General features: G+C 41.7%; 2 protein-coding genes across 2 annotated transcripts; one reads left to right on the forward strand and one right to left on the reverse strand.

Moving 5' to 3' along the window:
* The first annotated feature begins 52 nt into the window (after window positions 1–52).
* On the forward strand, window positions 53–18,584 carry LOC119461153 (quinone oxidoreductase-like protein 1). The gene is made up of 10 exons (XM_037722369.2): window positions 53–433; window positions 2,406–2,483; window positions 4,097–4,220; window positions 4,486–4,554; window positions 5,789–5,970; window positions 7,192–7,416; window positions 7,708–7,884; window positions 8,868–8,973; window positions 9,963–10,008; window positions 12,853–18,584. The coding sequence occupies exons 1-10, from the start codon at window positions 341–343 to the stop codon at window positions 12,950–12,952; spliced, it is 1,200 nt and encodes a 399-aa protein (XP_037578297.1). The 5' UTR covers window positions 53–340; the 3' UTR covers window positions 12,953–18,584.
* Window positions 18,585–21,052: 2,468 nt separating this feature from the next.
* LOC119461154 (queuine tRNA-ribosyltransferase accessory subunit 2) lies at window positions 21,053–22,650 on the reverse strand. Its single transcript, XM_037722370.2, has one exon. The coding sequence runs from the start codon at window positions 22,475–22,477 to the stop codon at window positions 21,308–21,310; it is 1,170 nt and encodes a 389-aa protein (XP_037578298.1). The 5' UTR covers window positions 22,478–22,650; the 3' UTR covers window positions 21,053–21,307.
* Between the last annotated feature and the right edge of the window lie 409 nt (window positions 22,651–23,059).

A 23,059-nucleotide genomic window follows, 5' to 3' on the forward strand; every position in this document is an offset into this window, starting at 1 on the left:
GCGCGGCGCATTGGAAAACTACCAGCATTTTCCGACGAAAAGAGGGCCGCGCGTATTCCTGAATGGAATTCGCAATGGCGGTAGCACGTTCGTAGCTTGGTCGAGTGACAGCACTGAGGTGCTTCACGCCTTTGACGCGCATGTCAAGCCGCAGACACCGCAGACGCCCCCTTCGGCGTTTCCAACGATAGCTGCTACCCTTTCCCGCTTTGCCGTAGTGCCGTACGGCCTTGTTTACGCTGGCTGGAAAGGAACGTGGATGCGCTGCTCAACGTCGCTACCTGCGATCGACACTACGAAAATTCGGAATCCTTAGACAAATGACGGCTTCAAAGCGCTAATGAGTCCTGCCATGCAGTCAAAGAAGTTCATGAAGGCGGTGTTCAAGGAAGTCAAAGATGGGAAACAATCAAGGGTGTTCATACAGAATGATGTGAGTATCTCTGCTCGCTCGTGAATGATCATCAACAGTCTCATCCTTGTACTTCTATTTGGTTTCCACGACTTCGCACATACTCGGGGATCGAAGGTCGCATCGTGCAAAATCCAGGAGTCTATCATTCGATTCGTCCCGATTCAACGCCTTCATTTCTTTCCGCGTAATATTAACAGACGGGATTAAGAAATTAAGCGCGCTGTCGCTTGGCTTATAGTCTAATAGCTGTTGTTGCCGGGCGCACTACATTCAGACATTGCGATGTCACCCGATCTGTGTTTGCGATGTCATGAGAGATCTGTCGCGCAGCATGTCAGTCGGATGCCATGTGGAGTCGGCTGCTCTCGCTTCATCGCTGTGACAGCTGACCGCGTTTCCTTCTTTTATTTCTTTTCCGCGCGCTGCCCGAGTTTAAGCGATCTCCCTGATACTGGTTTTCCTTCTTTTAATCGTTACAGTGGAGTCGCCATTGCTGGCTTTGCATTGTAACTGTGTCTGCCGAATGTGCGTAGCGGGATGCGTGGAAAAATCGATATCGAAGCGTAGGTGTAGCACACGCGCTCGATGCGATTCAAGGCCGCGCGAGATCGGTGCCACGGCCGGCCCTAAGTAACCCGGCATCGCGCTGCTCCGTGCAAATGTCACGGCTGATGCTACGATTTTTGCGATTATGTTTGCCTCCGCGCGAGCGCTTGATATCAGCTCAAGCGCCCGCTAAGTGTCGGCAACCTTTTGAGCGCTTTAGCAAAGCGCGCGTGCGCGTTTCCTCTGCGCAGTGATGCATCTTTCAAGCTTAATTTAAATGCACACTTCGCGTTTTCACTACTGTATGCATTTGTATGGACCGAATTTCTGTGGAGATGTCGAGTGCGATCAGGCTTTAGTGTACCAATAAACGTTCTTGCTTGATCTCGAGTACCGATTGTAGCTGCGTGCGTCCTTGAATTTGAAGTGAATTTACATTTATTGCTTAATATATGCGGCTATATATTTTCAGAATTATTTGACATTGTGACTCTGGCGCTCTTAAAAAACATTTTGGACGACTGAAATGCGGACAACACTTAGCAGTTATAATGTACACCGCCAAAGAGATTGCAAATAGTAATTAAAAAGAAAATACTCAAATATCTTTAATTGACGTACTAACAGTTTGTGAATTATTGACAATAAACATAACACACTCAGTAAAGGTCGGCCATAGATCATGGTCAATTTGCAAAAATCGCTGTTACTGAAAGCACACATATAAAAGAAGCTATGGCAATTACAAAGCACTCAATTTTTAATGATCGGAATCAACGCCTGCCACATTGACATTTCTCGCTAATAATTTTTTAATGTTCTGACCGCTTTTCAAGAGGAATTCCAGCTTTCATCAGCTCCTCTTGTGAAATAAGCTTATCCAAACTAAAAAAATTGTGGCCTTATCTGATGGAATCACTGCATAGGGACATCGGACGTCCAAATGATGTATAAATTCTGAAGAAGAAACATGGTTTTATATTTTGCATACCTTTTGTGTTAAGGATTTACACAACTCAGACATTTTAATAGGTTGTGAAAACTACAGATAAAAGCTGTCCTGATGAAGTCCCTTTTTGGAAACTTTGAGTCCTGCAACTGACCATTGTTGTTTGACCACTTTTGATCACCATGGATCAAAAGTGTCTTGTAATGCATCACCACTGTTCTTGGTAACACTACAACCCTATGTTTAGCAGCCAGCAAAGTGAAACAATGGTGTGAAGAAATTTGATAGCTTTATCATCTCATTTAGTTCACTGCAATAGTTCATGCAACTTTGATAAAAAAACATACAGCACATACACACTCAACCTATGCAAGCATGCTTTGAGCATCTATTTGGAGTTTTTTTTTTTTTTCAAAGCATAGCTAAATATCATTCCTTATAATTGGTACTGAAGTTTCGAAAAACAACATGGAGTCTTTTTATGGTCTGTTTCAGGTTGATGTTCCAAAGCTTGACAAATATTCCGTATTGATTAGTGTGAAAGCATGTGGTCTTTCCAACAGTGATGACAAGGCAAGTACCTGTTTTCCAGACTTCAGTACTTTACTGAACTGCACTTTGTTTACGCAAACACGACCAAAAGCTATGTGCTGTACTCTTGACTGAACACTTTCGATTATAACTTCACTTTCACGTGACATAAAATCCACTCCGATGCCTCGCAGTAGGAACAAGCGTATGTCAGTGCCTTGAAGTTTGTGTATTATGTGTCTACAAGTGGTGGTGCGGTGACTTGTGTGATGTGTTTAAATGACAATGTTATGTCAAGACAATACACTGATTGGACACATGCCCGCATTTCAAATTTTGTTGTTTTCTGTCCCGCTGGTTTGGTTTGGTTTGTAATGAAAATAACATGCCAAAAGTAAATAATTGACGACACAACCCTGTAAATAGCAGCCAAATTCTAAGTTAAGGTCAGATCTGCACGTGTGCATGTGTGTACAGTTGATTTGCATGTGTTCCGGGAACATTTAACAGCATCTAGATTAGAAGTCATCTGACAATATTCTGATAGAATGTGATTGCACTACCAGTAATAGCGTTTTAGCATAGCGTAAATGTACAAGTGCAGACATATGCTGGGAGCAATAGAAAGGTATGACTGCTGTGTTGGCAACATCTTGTGATGCTGTGTTTAGCATAATAAATCAGGAATTGTCTTGTGTTGCACATTTTTTTTTCTTATACAACTAATAAAATAGCAATAAAAGATTTTTCTGATCACCATGCAGCTGCCTGCACCTTTGCACTAGCCGATAATTGAAACTTACTCATTCATTGTAATAAGGGTATTGTGCACTTTGGTCAAAACTTCGTCATGAGATACCGCCACTGACACTGCTGCTTCTGCATACATCCTTTTGTGTTGTGGTATACACATATGCCAATAACTTTATGCTATGCCAGATTCTCTGTTGAGGTATGGTCTGTGACATGCATAGAGTTTCTCACCATAACACCTAGAGGGTAATCTGGCGCCACTGTCTATGCGAGTTTCTTAAAGGGCGCCGTGCCCTCATGGGAATGACGGGATATGTGTCTGCGAGGCTTGTGTTGGCTGGTGTTGAACAAGGCTTCGTCTAAAACGTGGATATGGCTACACAAATTATGCGTTCTTAAAGTAAAATCTACATAAAAGGCTTTCATTCACCCATATTAGATCTCTCAATAAAATTTACTCACCTACAATACAGGATCAAGCGAAGAAAAGCAAGAACAGACGACAAGTTGTTCCAAAGCGAGCGATAATCTTGTCGTCTGCCCTTCAATTTTAGTGCCCAGCTGATACTTTTTACGTTTTATATAATTGTGCATCCAATAATAAGTCCTCAAAATTAACCAAAACATGTTTTTGTGTAATAATAAAGTTAAAGCAGTTTTTTACATGCTGTTTTAGCAGGAAATGAATCATTGTAACAGACGGAACGGTGCTAGCCAGGCGCGTCTTCAAGGCTTTCTTGGCTCTATGAGAACGATGCCAATCCAAAGTCACAATATACTGGCATTCCCATGGATACCACAGCGCAGCAGCACCAGTTTTCCCTCTAGGTAATATAGTGAGAAACTTTATGGTGACATGCCTTATCAGCATGCAATTGACATGCCTGCAATTTCTCCCACAGATTCTGAAAGTCCTGTACAAGGACCAGTCAAGGACCAAGTACCCAATATGTCATGAAGTCGCTGGTGTGGTGGTTGAGGTTGGAGACTGGGTAACAACTGTGGATCGCGGTGATGAAGTAGTGGGTACGTTCCTGGAGGGTCGTGTGCTGCGAAATCCTTGTGGCTCTAGCCACAGCTGTCTAAATTATTTGATTTCCATACATTATACTTATATATTCTCTGCTCTCTAGCTTGGCCATTAATGTTTCTTAAAAGCGTTCATGTTCAGCAAGTACTATCATTGTCATCAGAAATGATATTTTCTGCTGCAGCTCATTCTCACAGCTTTCAAATTATCACAAGTTTTTACCACTGCTGTAGCCATCGTACACTGTTACTGTCTTTTCAGGTTTGATTCCTCTTGACTATGGGCAGTCAGGATGTGCTGAATACGTACGTCTCAATGAATATGATGTCAGTAAGTAATTCCACTCTTTTTCAAGCATTACATGTTTGTCTTACAGCAACACCATTCTTTAGTCTGGCATTGCATTCACGTAAAAAAAGTGTATGTGTGTGGTGAGGGTGTTGTACCTGTTTGAACATTATGAATTATGCCATATGTAGATGTAAGCGCAATTAACTTATGTGATCACAATAATTTAAGCTCAGGAACAGTGGTTTCTCGACTGTGAGTTCCAAGAAGAAAAACAATGTTTTTCTGGCCAGGACACACAATCATAGTGTGGTTGGTATACTGTGGTGCTTGCACATATATAGTTACAGGTGACATGCGGGTACTGTAGGAAAATTTGGTTCTTCTGATAGAGCCATACTTTGCAGAATTTAGTTCCCGACTATCTATGTTTCACCCCATGTGGCCGTCTACTTGAAGGCTCCGATATTGGTGCAGGATATTGGTTTTGGTGGTAAAGTGGTGAAACCGCTGTTGTAGGTGTGTGCGGCAGTTGTTGCATCCATTGAGTTCAGCTCCATAACTTGATCATAGTGCATCCTTTCTACTGGAGCTGCCATGACATTGCACGGACATGTAGGATCTTGGCAGCCAAACTCATATCCCAATCATTGCCCTTGTTTCGGTCATCCTGGTTTAAGTTTTATTTTAAAAATAGCAGAACAAGAGACACATTCTTTAGGTTTTCACTTTCTTTTGTGTCTACATCATTCATGGCTTCCATTTCATAACATATAAACTGCTGCCAATGCCAGGTGCGTGCACAAGCGTGTTGTTCTTGAGGGTCTGTGACGCACGGCACAACTGCGGCCTTGTTGCAGACACCCCACATAGCATTTAAACTGTCGCAGCCTGCACTGAAATGATAGCTCAGTGGTTAGCAAGTCAGGCCATTGGTGCTTACAATGCTCTAGTTTTAATTCCTGTTTCTGCTGGTGGGCAGTGTTTTCTGTTTGCTTAGACATATTGTGGAACAGATGGCGTGCACATCCGCACGCCATTAGAGTCACATTGACTTCCACTAGATTTACCTGGACAATTGAATTCTGCCTTCCTCCTTTGGATTTCCAGTTGCCTTTGCTGGATTTTCAATTTCCCTTCTCAACCCGATTGTGCTAGGGCAATTTTAAGTTCACCTCTCCGTAAGACATTACTTGCAATGTTAACACATTGCAAAGTACCGTCACGTCCAGAGCAACTTTTAACCATTCTTTCTTCCTTTTTTTTTTCTCCTCAGCCAAGAAGCCACAAAATGTGAGCTTTGTCGATGCCGCTGGCTGCATTGGCGACGCTGTGAAGGCCTACACAGGTTTGCACTACCTTGGGCGTCTCACAAGCGGTGATACTGTTCTAGTCATGGATGGTGCATCTTCATTTGGAGCTATTGCCATTCAACTGGCCCAGCACTGGGGTGCCAAGGTGGGTAACATAACATTGCAGAGCCAGTAGTTATCTAATAGTATGTAACTTGAGACAAGGAAAATACTGGAGAGCAGTTAAAGACAAGCCCCTTGTCCTCATCTTCTCACCTGTTTTGTCCTTGTCTTGAGTCAGAAGGTACTCTTACTATTATATCACACCGTACCAACTAGTCCAAGATCTGACGTTACCAAGTTATATTGACAGTACAATCAAACCTGTCTACAGCAAACACAGATATAACGGAGTAAGTCTAAAATGTTTCTCACCGTTATAAGTGTGTATCAAATATATGCTTATTATGAATATTAGATATACCAAAGGTATTTTTTGTCAGATGCGACTTCGTTATGACATGGTTTGAGTGTAGTTGGTTCTTAGCTAATGCTAAAACTGCTGCCTTGTCATGGTAATACGCAAAATCCACACATCGCTGTCGTGCACATTTGACAAACTAGCAGCATGTATTGAATGCAAGGTTTAGCTCTTACCTTTGCATCAAATGGGGTGGACAAAATTGATGTCTATTTTACACATGGCCCTAAATATTATCAGGAATTGTGAACAGCATTCTTGCAAAATTCAATGTAAAATTTTCACATATAACTGTAAACTAACACATTAGATTGATCTGCTTTAACTGATTTTATAGACGCAGCGTAGACAATTGCGAGATCTAGTTTTTGGTGCAGGGTTACTAGGTTGTGAACTTGGTGCTTCAACTTTTTTTTTTATGTATATAATTACGGTTTCTTGGCATTTGGGGGCCAAATAAAAATGCTGCTCCTAATAGTCACTAAAATTATTTCTTTTTCTTCTTTTAAGTGCATCAAGTTTTTCTTAAATTGGTTCAGCTTGATAAAATAAGCCTAATAAAAGCACTTCAGCTTCCCACATTTTCCCTTCTTAACTTTATAGCTTTCCCTGAGCATCAAATGGATGATGCATGTTATATGAACATATACAGCTGGTTTTAATAAAGTTCACTAGTGATCCATAGTGTGGACCATAAATTACATATGGTAATCCGCTGGGAGGCTTGGATGTAGCACGTGCCTAGATAGTGAAATTGGACTTGGCCGCGAGCTATAGAGGTTGCTTTTAAACCACAAAATTTTCACCAGCATTCAGTCGCACTTTATGACTAAAGGTGTCCACCCGTAAGATGTACTGCAATACAAAACTGAGTGCAAGCTCTGAAAGAAAAAAACTTATGCACAGGTGATCACCACAGCGAGCTCAGATGATGAGGTGCTTTACCTCGAGGGGCTTAAGGGCCAGGTGGCCCGGGTGGTGGACCTCCGCAAGACGGACAATGCCGTCTCTGGATCCGACTTCCATCCGACCTACATGACGGGTGCTGGCGGCAACAACAACAACAACAATAACAATGTCAACAACAAAACCGGTGGAACTGCCCGCGCACTGCTGCCAGCCTGTATGCAGGTGAGTAGGAGTTAACTGGTCAGGTTCTTACATCCTAAAGCTGCGCAGTGAGCTAGATAGGGCACCTGGGGTTCCCTAACCCTTTCACTGCCACTCCCGAGTATACTCTCGTTTTGTGTTTTCAGCACACTTCCTGCCTCTCCACAAGCAACTCGTGCAAAAAAAGAAAATTGCCTACCTATTGTGCCATCTATGGAGAGGTTATCTAAGCACACGAAAAACACACGGTTATTGCCGTTAAAACACTTCTGTGTCCTCTTGGATAATTGGAAATGCTTTTTTCCCCTTTAGGAATCCGCAGGCCTTGGCATAGATCTTGTGCTGGACAACGGCGTCACACAGTTTGCAGAGACGAGCTATCGCATCGTGGTGGAGGAAACTTGCAATCACCCAGTGCCAAGCAAGCATGACATTGTCTCCTGCCTTGCAGTGGGTGGCCGTTGGATTACTTCCAAGAGCGACCTTCAGGTCAGCACACTTGACTCTTGCGAGGATACACTTTATTTTTTATTTGTGTGGATAGTCTGCATTACAGCATAGATCAGACATAGTATGTCAATTGCACATATATAGAGCTGTTTTTTTTTTTTTTTTCAAGAAGTTTAGCAGTAATAAACTCTTACATTGAACAATATCCTATATCCCCTGTGACATAATCACATTTTCCTCCCATTTCTTTCTCTAAATGTTCATTTTCGCAAGCGTGTGCATAATAATAGCAGTGGTGAGGTGTACAATGTGTTACAACCTTTCCTGATGGCCATTGCATCATGTTATAAGGAGCCTATAGCACTGCTACATGTGCATTGAATGAGCTGTTTAAACTGGTGTCATAGCTGCAGCCACAGCTATAAGGTATCCATGTCCACTGGAGGTAACTCTTGAGAGCCAGCAGTTATTTCCAAGCAGATGGTAGTGCCCCAAGACCTATATGAGTACTTATACAATATAATATATTATACGAGTAATAATATAATATATGAGTAATATACAATATAAGCGCATATCTGGAGCAACAAATGACACTATTGTGGAATCAAATCAAACCATGGCGTTTAACATTCCAACGACATGCACGGACTAAGAGGGAGACCGTGGTGAGGACGCTTTGGATTGATTTCATCCCTCTGGGGTTCATCAATGTGCACTTAGTACACAAGCATTTTTGCATTCCGCCTCCATCAGAATGCGGCCGCTGTGACCAATAATTGAACCTGTAATCTCCATTGATGACACCATTCTCTGCAAGATGCTAAATATCAGTGTACTCCTGACCAGTGTCAAATTACTAAACGTCTTTTACAATGCTCTTTTACTTTGATGATAATGAGCTCTTGTAAGTATGCTTTACATATACGAGTTTTCATTTCAGTGACTGCTGCTTTTGAGATAATCAGAGTTCATTCAAGTTCAACGGCTGGTTTAATTGCACGTCATGACTGCTGTTTCAGCTGGACCCACCACATTCCCAGATGATGTTCATGAAGTGTGCCTCGATTGGATTCCTTTTTGAGCAAGCCTGGATCCTGTCATCTACACAGCAAGGCCGTTACTTGCGTATCCTTTGCAACAGTGGCACGCACAATGCCCTGGCAAAAAAAAAAAAAAGTGAATTGCTTGAAAACTGCATCTGTCACATTTTTTGTTAGTTACTGCTTTTTGAATTCTGGAACTTAATTTTCCCTTGCAAATGGAATAGATCAGTTCCTGAGTATTCCTGGTGTAAATGGCAGTTATTGAACCCAAGTTCATGTTGAAATCATGAGGGTTTGTTCATGCAGATGGGTAACTTTCACTGCTGTTCTGCATGAATGATTTGTGACAAGAGAGAGAGTGAGGGATATAAGGAAGGCAGGGATGTTAACCAGTCAAGAGTCCGGTTGGCTACCCTACGCTGGGGGAAGGGAGAGGGGGAAGAGAAAGAAGGGAGAGAGAGAGGGTGGGGGTATGGAAAGATGCAAAAGCTGTTCTGTGATAATTGGCTGATTATAGGAAGCAGCTGCAACTTTCTGTAAGCTCTACAAACAGTCAGAAGTTTTATGTAGTGTTTAATAAATGTATAAACAAAAATTTTTGTTTGAATTATGTAATGTTACAATACAGAATCAATGGGTAATATTTAAGCTTGTGTGCACATTACATGAAGTTTGACAATGAGTGACTGAGCACTGCTGGGTTATGTTGTGAGAAAAGGCAGGGAGTTTTCACACTGAGATACCAGAACTAAGAATCCAAGAATGGGTCTGTGATGCCACCTTCCGGTTGCGCCTGCCAACATACACAGCAGCTCAAATGTAAACTGTAGGCACATTTTGACTATGTACGTGTTATGACTATGCTCTCATCAGCCATTCTTGGCCAAGTTTGTTTGCCTTGGGGAGCCAGAAATGTTTGAATGCATTGGCTTCAACATGTAGTGAAAACATCTTTGACATTTCTTTGAATTTATTGGAATTACGAACTGACTGACTCTGACTCATTACAACTGTCACATTCTTATCCTTTCATCATTGAGCACAATTTATCCTTGACTTTTTACAAAACAGACATCCTGATGGACATAATGGAGAAGGTTTCCAGTGGAGTGATCAGGTAATTTTTTTTCTTCTCACAGTTGCAAAAACAAAAGTGAGAGTTTTGCCCGTAATGCGAAGCTTGACGCCAATCGCACAATAGCTGACGGAATATAATGCGCAGTAAGCCCCCAGTGGAAACACTTTGTCCATAGGACATTCGAATCATGTCCTAATGTCCATGCACCATTTTGGATACCAATAGGACATCCACTGGACGTCCAGTTTCGAATATCCTATTACGGATGTCCCCAGTAAATCGCACAGGAACCTGTTAAGGATATCCTATCATGGATGTTCCAAGGTTATCCCACATGGACCTTTTTTGACATACACGTGAATATTTGTTCTCCAGTTAAGCTTTGCTTTTGAGTTTCCTTGTTACAGAATTATGTTTTCTCACACGTTCGAATTACAATTCGAAGCTATCATGTCTGCAGCTCATGTGTACGTCATACTTTAAGAATTTTATGATGCAATTTACTTTGAAAACTTCAATTAGTTCAATGAGGCACTTGCGCTTAGCGGAAGGCCAAGAAAAATGAGGAGTATGCTGCACTTCCGCACACATGTACGTGCGTAACTTGTGAACACAGTGTATCCGTTCTTGTTGCATGGGTGCTCTGCCAACTATATCTGTCAAACAGCATGTGCTGCGACCGTAATCGGCAAACACTGTGCTAAAAGCCCTGGCATGTGTTCATAATATGTATGCAGTATTTCCCCATAATGTCCTTCGCGGACATGCAAGGGATGTCTGCAGGACACAGAAAGGGCCACCAAATGGTCATAAGAGGGACATCTGCAGGATGTATTTGACACGCCCATAGGATATCCATGTCCTGGCATCGGATGTCCATAGGATATTCATAGTACGTCATTGTCACTGGGCCTTAGACTGTTTGATGCGGTGTTTGCTGGGTTGAACATTTGCAGCTGTGACGAAGGAACTTTCAAGAAATAAAAGAAGTGCGAGTCATATTCGTTTGTAGAAGTTCTGCCTACTGATGATGAAGTGGGAATACTCAGCTTTCCTACCTCCTACTTTTACCTATATGGACTTGGCCAGTGGTCTCTACTAAAACAACCCTTTAGCTTCTTACTGCTGGATTTGTTCGGCTTTTCTCAAATTTATAGATTGTGGTCATTGAACGGGCCGCCAACACTGCCAAATGGTGTGGCATGTAAATCTAGTACTACATTTATACTCTTGTAACGTTGCTCCATATTTTTATGGCCGGAAATGAAAAATGCAATGTTCTCTATTGTAAAACACACCGTAGTTTCATATTTCAAGAAATTATAAATGCGTTGCTCTTGATTGCCTACTCACTAGCTTTTCGTGTGAGTGAGAGAAATGGCCTATTCGTTTTTGCTCGGAAAAATAGGACTTACTGTATCCAAGCTGCCCTAAATGGGGTATTGCTCATTGTCACCGTCGCAGGTTTCTTGATCACTATCAACCACCCAGAGCATCTCATCTTTGATGCTGCTTGTGGCATTTGAGGTGCTGTATTTGTCGAACGCATTCCAGACCATGGCAGCCTAACTATAGTGTCTAGAATATGTTACAGCCTAACAAACTTGCTGAATGGGCATGAAGGTACCAGCAGATTCTACAGCTGCAACGACTTGCACATTGGATTGAATTTCAGAAATTCCTAATGCCAATGATGATAGCTTGTAACGATATTGTAGTTCTCGCTTCGTATGCGCATGTAATTTTTTTAGTCAGTTTTATCGGGGGGGAAAAGTGCATGTTAGCATAAATATGGTATGTTTTGTAGCGGAGGGTGATGGCTGCATGCCATTTACTAGGACGACTTTTTCTTCAACTGCGAGGCTTTTCTTTCGAGGAACCCGTATGAGTTTCCTTTGTAGCAATTGCTACGATTGGGTGGATGTCTCATTTTCCCTTCAATTACTTCTCTCCACCTAGCGGGTTTCCGCTGAACCATTACATTCTTAGCAGTCCCAGCCACTTTTCATGCTTACTGTGACACACCAATAAGCATGGCAGCTATTATGCAGATTTCTTTAGTTGTCTTGGTAAAGCAGTGCATCCGGGAGGACCAAAAGACAGAGATATCTTACGATTGATGAAGAAGTGGTGCCCTCTGGTGGCAGGGGACAATAGCATTGTGCCAATAATGGCCTCTTAGATAGAGCAGCATGATCGCCAAACTTGGAGGCCATGCAAATATCGGAGCTCAGCATAATGATGGATGGTTAGAGCAATGAGGGCATTTCTTCATGCCTGCACAACAACACGTTGCGAGTGCATGAGGACCAAAAAAAGGAGGGGAAGGCGAAGCAGTAGTTGATTTTCAGTTAGCCCACTTATATGAGGTGCATACAAAATCTTGCTGTGGGGAAAATTAAAAAAAAAACGCGAGGTAATGCCCTACTGTTGCTTTTCTCTATTTCCTCCCTACTTATTCCTTTTGTTTATTATCATACTAAATAGTGTTGCCTTCTGGTCCTGTGCTCCACATTTTCCTTAACTGTTTCGTGTGCTTAACTGTATGTTTTTTTTTGCTTTTAGTCTTTTTTTGTTTTGTTTGTTTTTGTTAACATGCTGTCTTGTATCATTATGCCGTGTTCTCTTTTGCCACATATTTTAGTACTATGCGACTGAATTCATGTTATCCCACTTGCCTCTATAATGCTTCGGCTCTTGAGGTTATGTGGATGAATAAATGACACACTCCTCACCTTTCTCAAGAGGCGTTGCAGGGCCGCTTGAAGCATCCTGTCCTGAATTAGACAGAACCAATGTGTCACAGAGTCGCGACAGCCGGCTGAAGAGGCCAACGGGCCTGCGCAGCAAGCGGTTGCTAACATGTGTTTTTCTTGCTTTCAGGCCGAACATCCATCACACAGTTTCTTTCGAGGCTGTCCCCGACGCTCTCGAGAGCCTTACAGATAAGAGAGTGGGCAAAGTCGTGATGAAGATGAAGTGAACGAAGCAGTTTGCTGTGCCGTGCAACGGTGCTAAAGCTCGACAACTCTTTCTTCTGGTCACTAGGGGCCCTCTAAGCCCCTTTCTCCGTCTCTCTAGTAGCCAGTAGCTTTATAACTACCTCTAGTTGTTTGTAATATCATTTTTTCATTGTTGGCCCACGCAACACTATCACGCTTACGCACTCTTGCGACTCGCAATTTATTCTGCTTTTATCACCCGTTCCTCAAACACCGTAGTGCTTGCCACCAATGGTGGTCCCAGTTGCAACGCTGTTAGGTAGTAGATTTACATGTGCAATACGCTAGCAAAATGCACACCTTAACTTGCTCATTTGTGTAGCACATGCTGTGTGATGTCCTTGTGATAGAGCACTCGGCTACGATAATCTAATCCCCTCGCACAAGCTGTTGAAACTAGTTAGTACACGTTTAGTTTTGTACAGGGAGTGTGAAAGTTAGTTTCAGACCTTTCTGACTATGGTTTCTTTGAAACTTTTCGATGTTTAGACACTGGTTGTGTGTCTAGTTTGTGGCTAGTCATTGCAGGACCTTGTGAATGAGCAGCACTGTATGTATGTGCACTTGACTAGCAGTAGCCTCAGGGGCCAGTCAATGCGTATCTTGTCACATGCACGTTGTAGAGTGTGGGATGTGAGTGATCGCTTCTGTTGTCGTGTGCACATTATGGCCGATGTAAAGAACAAGGGACAGTTTCTGTTGTTGCATTTACAGAGTTTGAAATCTCTGAAACAAGGATGAAAGTATTATTGGAAGGGAGCCCTTGCCGTGCTTTGTCCAAAAAGAAAGAACGTCCAAGATAATTTTGGCTTGTCCGTGCATATACGAAAAGCCTGTGCCCATGTTGTAGACTTAATTAGTGACCCACTTGTGTTAGTTTTAATTTTGAGAGACGACCATTTGCGAACTGTTGACTGTGAGAAAGTCTGTTAAGTGTCTGGTTTTACTTTAAGCTGCCAGCATTGTGAACAAAAGCAATACTTCTGTCCTTTGTTTGTGGACCATACATTAAATAATGACTACTGTGACTGTGCTGTATGTTATACATTTATCACTGGGCAAATTTAGTCTATTTCAGAAAGTGTTGTTCATTTACTGCCTCACAGAAAAAATTTCCCAGCAACAGCGTGTGATCTACCAAGTCCAAGAAACACGTTTGTGTTTGGTGTGGATTGCATACTTTGTATGGCAGATCCTTAGCAGCAGGTAAAAGATGCTGAATCATATGGGAAGTCAGTGGATGGAATACGTGTTTGGAGGGAAAAGTGGAGGTAAAAGTGAAGTAACATTACCACGAAGCTAGTCCTCAGCGACCCCAATGCATTGTGCATTGTCATTCCACATGATTGTTTCTCATCAGTTCACATCAACACTGGCGATACTTGCAGTTTTCGAAAACTCCAGATTTCTCTGCACCGCAGCAGATTATGCACTTTTCACTTACACTTCTTTGGTTACTGATAATTAGGAACATTTTGCTCATAATCACAAAGTTGCCCTTTGTCTCTTCATTCCACTTCATTGTGCTGTCATGGTTTACGTTATGAGATGTATTAAGTAACGTTTGAGTGTAAAGGTTGCTTTGAAGTATAATTCAAGTAAAAAATAACTTTATGTGTACAAGTAACCAACTCATTGCTGTTGTTATTGTTGACAGTTTTGGAGTGACAGCATACTGTAAAAGTTACATTGAATGTCCTTCTTTGGGAGTGACATTCAATGTTCTGCGTCACACGGGGGAGTAATTGCTTGCAAACCTGTGCTTATGCAAGCACAAGAAGGCCTCGCCATACTCTTTCATGGCTTCTTAACAAGCTTGCAGCTGAAAAGTTCTCTTTTTCTATGTGACCCATCATACACAATCTCATTTGAGTTCAGATATGCTGGGCAGGCCAGGCTAGGGAAGGTACGAGACGATGGTATCATGTAAACATTTTTTCTTATAATATATTTCAGAAACTTGCTGTAGCTCCTACATTTCATAGATATCTCTCTTGCCTTCTTCCCTTTGTACTGTCTTCCTCATTCCTACTCCTGACAGAAACTTGTATTACACCAATTTCCAAGTGACATATTTGTACTTTTGTGCTTCGCCTAGTGTCCTAACACATTTTCTCGCAGTGCCAGGCAATTTTGAAACTTTATCATCACAGTTATCGAGGTAGATGTAGCGATATACTACCCACTCACAATCCCGTAAATGCCATCATTTACCCCGCCCCTATTTTCAGCTAGCTTTCTTTCATGCTGCGAGCAGTTTTCTTCCACACTATTTGTCCTCTGCAAAAAAATATTAACCATAATGCTCAGTGCCACTGTTAGAAGATAGTCCCCTAAGCAGTAAGTGGGCTGAAGCTTGCATGGTTTTACAATTAGCACTGGTGACAAATGCTTGTTATTAACACTCTGCAGGACAAGCTGGCAGTAATAGATGTGTGCAGTACTATCATTTTTTTTTTTTTTTTGAAGCAGAATGGAATAAAACTGTAACGTTTGTTAAAAAAAATCTATTTTAATAACTGATTCGACTGGTTGTTTCAGACCACTCCAATAGCACTACAAAAATCATGTGGAACACCATTTAAGCTGTGCGGCAGGTAAAAATAATCTGCAATGGCAATACCGGTGCCAGATTATCACTACTAGACCCACTGATTCTCATAATACAACATTAACGATGTCCTTTACATGACTTTCAGAGCGGTCTGACACAATCAGTTTAATGCCCTAAGACATCATGATGAGATTGATGGTAATCCCTGCTGTTTGTGTACAGCGCAGACGACACCATGGGCAAAAATGTTATGCATTTGACCATAAGGACTCCATAGCAGTTCATGGTCACATGCTGCATGTATGTGTTAACTAGCTATCACCGCATTGTCACTTCTTTTAATGTTGCGTGGATTTACCTGTCATCCTAAATTTAAAATTTCAGGTTTTATCTTTCAGTGAATGCTGGTTTCTGGCTACAGAAAAGGAAAGGTTGTGATTTCCATAAAAATCTTCAGAAGCGTTTAGTTCTTTTGCCAATCCCTTTGGAAAACAGCAGGATGAGCCACTTCTAGTTTGAGTATTTAACCAGTTAGATATTTCTTTTTATTTGATTAAAAACAGGGAGTAAATATGAATGGCCTTAAATGCCACTACCTTAACTGCAAATGTCATTATTGTTTTGTGACACTGCTGTATTTAATGACATGCATAATGTTCAAGCACCATTCCACATCAGGGAAAGTTATAACTTGATTCATCTTTATGTCCATTAATGTCCATGGAGAATACATTAATAAAAACAATATGAGTAAGAAATTAGTACAATCATTAATTTTTAATGAGCTTGCTAAATTATCCACTAGTGATATCTATCTCAAGTGTTTAAAAAATGGCACTACAGGCTTTGCTCTAAATTTATTTCAGATGAATATGAATTCTTATGTACCAAATTCAGTGCATCAGAAATTATATGTTGGGTTTTGTGGGGTTAAATCTTAGTGCTGTTTGCAATGAACAGAATCTTGACGAATCAACGCTTTAACAAGTGTGCACTATTGTTCCCATGTTTGTGTTGAGTAGTACACTAACTAGATAACTTTAAACAAACAGTTAACAAGAATCGTTGCGATTTTTTTTTTTCAAAGAAATACTTTTGCACACATCAGAAATCATCAGTCTGTACTTTCCAGTTTCACATCCTTCAAATTTACAGGCGTTACATTTATTCAACCACACTGGCTTTAGATTCAACAGTTGTTGACATGTGTGCTCCTTGACAAGTTACAGCAATTCTTGCTTAGAAAAAAAAAAAAAAAACATTTACTTTGTTTAGTGACATTGTTGGCAAATTTAAGCAATTCATTAACGTTCTGGAAATTGTGAATTTAAGCCAAGAAGTAGTGTCATCATTTTGTTTAATTTAGACATTAAATGCGCGTGTGCTGCAACACAGACTCTGAAATTGACGGCATTAAAGAATACACATGCCAGGCAGGCGCAAAAGGTGACATTAACTGCTTAATGCCTTAAAGTTTAGTGTTATTCGCATTGTGCCAAATGGACATGCTTAACAGCATTACAGCTTAATGCCACTTGCAGCATAGTGTATGCGCGGCTCAGTTGGCTGTCAAATGTGTACAGTGTGTACGGTTTCTCCAAATGTTAGCAGCTACGGCTGCACAAAAATAACACGTCTACGCAAAATATGCCTCTTAGTGTTATTGGTACCATTTCCTGTAAATTTACCAGCTAAATAACTTTCTGGTATTGCTGCACTCACTGCAGCCATCATCATTGTGGCATTTATTGTCACTAAGACTGCGCAGATGGTACCAACTTGATGGTGGCATTAAGGTCCTGGGCACTTAATGACATTAACCTCACCCGTGTGGCACACATATAAAGCCTTTAATGTCGTTAACCTTACCCATGTGATACAGGTATAGACTGCAGTCCTCAACTATGAGGCAAGCCATTGACAAAGCTCCCAAGTGTTGAGACTCATCGTTCAATTGCAGGGCGTGCCTTGTGGCAGAACCACCTTTCCCGCACCCCCTGCCGATACTTCTTTGGCAACTAAGAACAAAGTTTTCGTCCTTCACGTGTTTTAACTTCCAGCAAACAAATGTTTCCACCAAGTGTGCACGCTGCTGTCTTGAAACGAACGCATAACGAGATGGCACCGAAAGGAAGGCGTGCCAACAATTTTACACCAGAACATTTAAGGGATGGATTATTGGTGAGCTACACCAAATGTCAAGCAACAGTACAGACTGTGTGGTCTGTTGGTGCTCCTTGTAAATGTTGCAAAGTGTGTTCCATGTATATGTTCAAAGAAGTTACCACCACCTCAATAACACCTGTCCTACATCAAGAAGGGAAAAAAAAACAAAACAAAAAAAAAACGCATTGGTTGTGACCTTTTGGAGGAGCCATGTTTCATAAAAAAAAAATCATTATTTACATTAGCAAATGCTTCAGATGCAGTTGATAAAGTACCATTGCCCATGCATCAATTCCCAACAAGTTTGTCTGCGAAACTGCAAAAAAAAAAAAAGAAAATCACCTCTGGCATTCAATACACCAAATTTAGAGGTGCAGTGTTATGGTCGCAAGTTCACTTCTCAATTCTATCTCCTATAATCAATCAGCTTATGTGGGCACTGGTACAGCTAAAAAAAAAAAAAGTATAAATGCGCAACATAGCCTTACTTGCTAATAAGCTGCTTCAGGAGCCATTTGTTATGCTTTCCAGGGGTTATATTGTGTAACGATTCTTTTAATTTTATATTCTTTTTGCCTTGCATCATTCACTGGCATAACACCAGGTCTTCTTTAACACTATTATCTGCAACTGGCTGCGATGGATAAAAAAATGAATAGAATTGAAAAAGAATCGTTCTACAATATGGCCCCTGGTCTTCATTTTTTTGTCTGTTGGTTCTCCATTTACACAATTTCACAACTGCTTGGAGCTACATTACAAGCTGTGATGGGTCTTTCACCTTTGCCACAAATTTACACAGCGCATCCGAATAAATGCTTGTCCCAGTGTTAATGCAATGTACTTCTGCTGAGCAATAAAAACTTTAGGCATCCCAGCCATATGACAACTCGGACAGTCTGCATAATGTGTTGTCCATTCTTGCTTAAGTGCTGCACCCTCCCTGTACGCCTACAGAACACTGCTGTCGGTTAACTGCCACATGACAAGATCAACCCTTGGGTTAATTGTCACCTCTGGTCAACTGTTACATGACAAAATAATCCCTTCGGTTAACGGTCACGCGACAAGATAACCCTTTTAGTCATTGTGTACTATCAGTACAAATCCAAATGCGATAAGTTATATAACTACTCCATTGTGTCGCTATGTTTGCAGCTTCACCTGCATTTGTAACAGTAGCTTAATTTAGACTCCAAGCTGCACACATAATAGTCTGTGCTTAGAAACCAGCTACAGAGGGTTTGCCGTCGTGTACACATAATTACACCATAACAGAAGTTCTGATCAGTTACTTCTTGTTCGCATTTCAACTTATGCCAATGGTACACGTTTGCGTACATGATTTGTTTTTGTCTTAGAATGACTGCTTTCTTTAACAAGTATTCTGTCTTAACACCATTTTGATGTGGATTCAGGCTAGGCTGCTTGGCTGAAACTGCTCTTCTTAACAAAGATGTAATCTTGAAAAACATAGAGGCAAGGAAACTAACATTGGGAGTATTCCTAGATTTCTCAAAAGCTTTCGACAGAATTAACCATGGAACACTATTAGAAAAATTGAATTGTTACAGTACATGTGGAATTGTTTTAGACTTAACTAGAAGTTACATAACCAACAGAAAGCAATGCATATCAATAAATAGAAAATTACTTTCATTTAAACTTGTTAAGTAGGCAGTGAGTCAAGGTAGCATATTGGGGCCACTTCTATTTATTATATAAATGACATTGTGAATATTGATGATTCAATTAATTATATTATTTACGCAGATACCAGTTTATTCTTTTCAGGAACTAAGGAAGATGAACTCATCAATTTGGCAAACGAAATATTAAGGAAAATATATAACTTGTTGGTAAAGAACTGTCCAGTTAAATTTCTACAAAACAAAGGCAGTCCTCTATAGAGCGAAGTCCATGCCTTGTGATCTCACTCAGTGCCTGACACTCAATGAAACAAAAACAGAACTTTCCGCTTCAGTTAAACCTTTGGGTGTTGTCTTTCATGAACTGATGCTATGGGAGCATCGCACTTTTTACTTCAAAATAAACTTAGTAAAGCTTTAGGTATGTTGTGCAGATTCCAGAGATCACCAATACTGCACTAACTTATTATTTATAATGCCATATTTGCTTCTCACCTGCGCTATTGTCACCTCGTTTGGTCAAATAGTACTAAGAGATCGTTGAGTAATTTAGTTTCACTCCAGAAGACTGCCTTACGTGCTAGTTCAGACTTGCCTTACAATGCACATATGTGTGATGTATTACTGAAGTCTAAAATTTTTTGAGTAGACCATCTTTACAAATATCAACTTGTATCAGAAGCTTTGCAAACTTTCAACAGAATCCAGATTTTTGCCTAAACAGATACACTGGGCAGTTCCTCACCCACGCACTAATTACAGCCTTCAAACACTCTCCTGCTGTCTTCCCTCAACACTTCACTAATATAAACTAAGTGATGAAAACATACGTCATGTATCTAAAAACACTTTACTGCAAATACTTTTGTGAATGCTAACTTTTTTGTGTGTCACTTGAAAAGTATTTCTTTACTGTTTTAAAGTTGTGACATTTCTGTTCTTGCTGCATGCATTCTTTTTTTCTTTATCTTACCACAAGTATGCATAATGAATATGTTGCCATGTTGCTCACAGGGAGGTGGGACCAGTCAAGCTGCCGTTATGCAGCTTTTATTCTTTCATCCCCACCACTTATGTACATCAGCGTACTTAAATAAACTTCTGTTCCATATCCAATAGAGGCAAAAAAGAAATGTGGGTGTTGGGCTGTGGGTCAGCTGAACCCTCTGCTTAACCACTATAACTCAGTTCACTTCAAACTGCTGAGTACTGCTGCACATGACCACTTTACTAGAGGCACTGCCATGTTTGAATGTTGGGTGCATCATGTCCTGTCAGCAATAACAAATAGTTTGTCATTCAACGTAATTTCTGCAGCCAATACCCAACCTGTGCACGTGGTTTGAACTGGCGATTCAAACATTTATGAAAAAATGCGACTATTACTGTACACTAAATTGAAGTTTAGTTACTAGAAATACAACGAACTCGCTAGGAAATGCACAAATGATAGTCCTACCATCTCGACTTTCACTGGAGTCTACAGCAGCTTGGAATAAAATTATGTAACTTTGACGAATCTATTAACAGAGCATCATAATTCATGACTGAAGAAGATAACATAGTAGCCCATGTCATGTCTTGATCTATATTATGACTGACTTTGAGGATGCTCTTCAAATCAAGAGAATGCATTATTTGCGCCATCCAAGTTGATGCTATGCAAAATGAAACAAACTAAAATGCAGCAATGCACAATAAGACACACAACATACCAAAACTGTAATTTTATAAAAATATCACAGCACCAGTTACATTTCTACAACTGCAGAGCACTGTTTTCTGTTAGCATCGTATCCATGTGACACTGTTCATCAAGAATGTTGCATTTATCAGCTGTTCACCTGTTTTATAAGAGGCTGACACAAACTCCCATTTGAATGGTACATTTTATTATCCATCAATGGCTCAGTCTACTAGGAGCTTCCGGTGATGCGATTTGATCGCAAACACCAGCGAAGTAATTTTCAGTACTGCTCCTTTAGGAACTTCCTGATAGCCTCAAAAAAGTTTAGGAAATGATGAATGTTGTGCAAGTTTAGCAACACGTACGCCAGCATTTCTCCCGTGTTTAGCAAATGGTTAATGTAGGCCCGCGTAAAATGTCTACACGCATAACATGCGCATCCCTCCAAGAGCGGAACAAATTGGTCCCTGTACTGGCAATCTTTCATGTCCAGCGCAAGTTCGTGATCCAACAGGTCCCTTTCGAGCATCAATGAGAGGCCCTTGTCATTGTCACAGCTGCAGCAGAATGACAGAGCCATTCCATCATCGGTAACCGCGTTCGCAAACGACGTGTCGAACACGTCTATGCCGCTCATAGCGGCCTTCAGTATGAATTCTGGCCGCAGTATGCCGTGCATGAACCGCGGTCTGTCTTCGGGCAAAAATGAAATGACCTCCTCCAAGAGGTCATTCACCTCTTCGAACTTTAGGCTTTTTGACGCCGGTCCGTCGACGTGAAAGCCTTCGATGACGTATCCGTCGACGTCGCGCTTGGCAATCTCCTTCGCGGAGATATGGCGGTGCTCTTTGCTGTAGCCGCCAACGACTGTTCCAAGAATGCAACTGTCACGGAGGGCGCTTGACACGGACTTAGCAGCGACGCACTGATCCAGCAGGGAAGTTGTTCTTTCGACGGCGCGCTGAAGCCTTTTTCTGGTAGCATCCTTCGGCGTATCGCTGTCGCAAAGCGCTTGGTAGCAGGACGGCTTGAAGGATTCCATGATGCGCATAAAACTAGGGACGTTCAGGTGAACGCGACCGCCCTGATCCCAGATGGACACGCCGGCCTTGTCGTTGAACCCAGACGGCGTCGCCTTCATGGGATCCTGAATCCTGATGAAAGCTGGATGTGTCGGCATGCCCGCGAACTTGGAAATTCCGTCGCCGAACTCTTGAACCGAATTTGAGAAGTTTGCGATGGGAGGCAAGGGGAATAGCGCCGGGTGATGGTCAACGCCCTTGATTTTGTGGAGCATGTCGTACGTCAAGTGAGGAACGCTACCGGCTTGCGTGTACAGCAGGCACATCGGTGTCGAGAAGCGCTCAGCGTCGGACGCGCCTCGGAGAGCCCAAAACTCGCCACAGCGGCCGCTGTTGCTTTTACAAGTGTGAGACACGGAAAAGCGCATTGCGTTGGTAGTATCGACCGAAGCACCGCTCCGGCACTTAAAACATAATATGGAGGACTTGTAACGCAGTAGACGAAAAACTTAAGTGACTGAGTGAATGAATGAATGACACACACGTGTTTCACGGTTTCACGTAGCACCATCCACACGTGCGCTCACGAGATGCACATACCGTTGGTGCAAGAAGGAACAAGTCCACGCAAGAGGGAAACCACCAAAGGTAAATCAGACTTGTCTTATGCCTCGGTCAATTAGCAGTTTCAAGTCATCGCTGAAACATATCGTTGTAAGCGTATCACCGGCACGTATACAATGCGGGCGCAGCCATATTGTGCATTGATGCATTCGCAATGGTGCTTCATTGGGAAGAAGCCAATAGATGTCAATGCCAATAGAAGCCAACAGAAGCCAATGAGATGTGTATTACAGTGAACTAGAAGTATATGCAAGGTATATCTACCTTGGTATTGACCCTTTTCCCGGCACTCCCGTGGGCGCTGCCATGTTTGATCACGTGGTGACGCGTCCATTGCTTGCCTCAGCTGCCGCCGTTGCCTCCGCGTTTACAATGCAAGCGCGCGA

The sequence above is a fragment of the Dermacentor silvarum genome, chromosome 8 (assembly GCF_013339745.2).
Source record: "Dermacentor silvarum isolate Dsil-2018 chromosome 8, BIME_Dsil_1.4, whole genome shotgun sequence".
NCBI lineage: Eukaryota > Metazoa > Arthropoda > Arachnida > Ixodida > Ixodidae > Dermacentor > Dermacentor silvarum.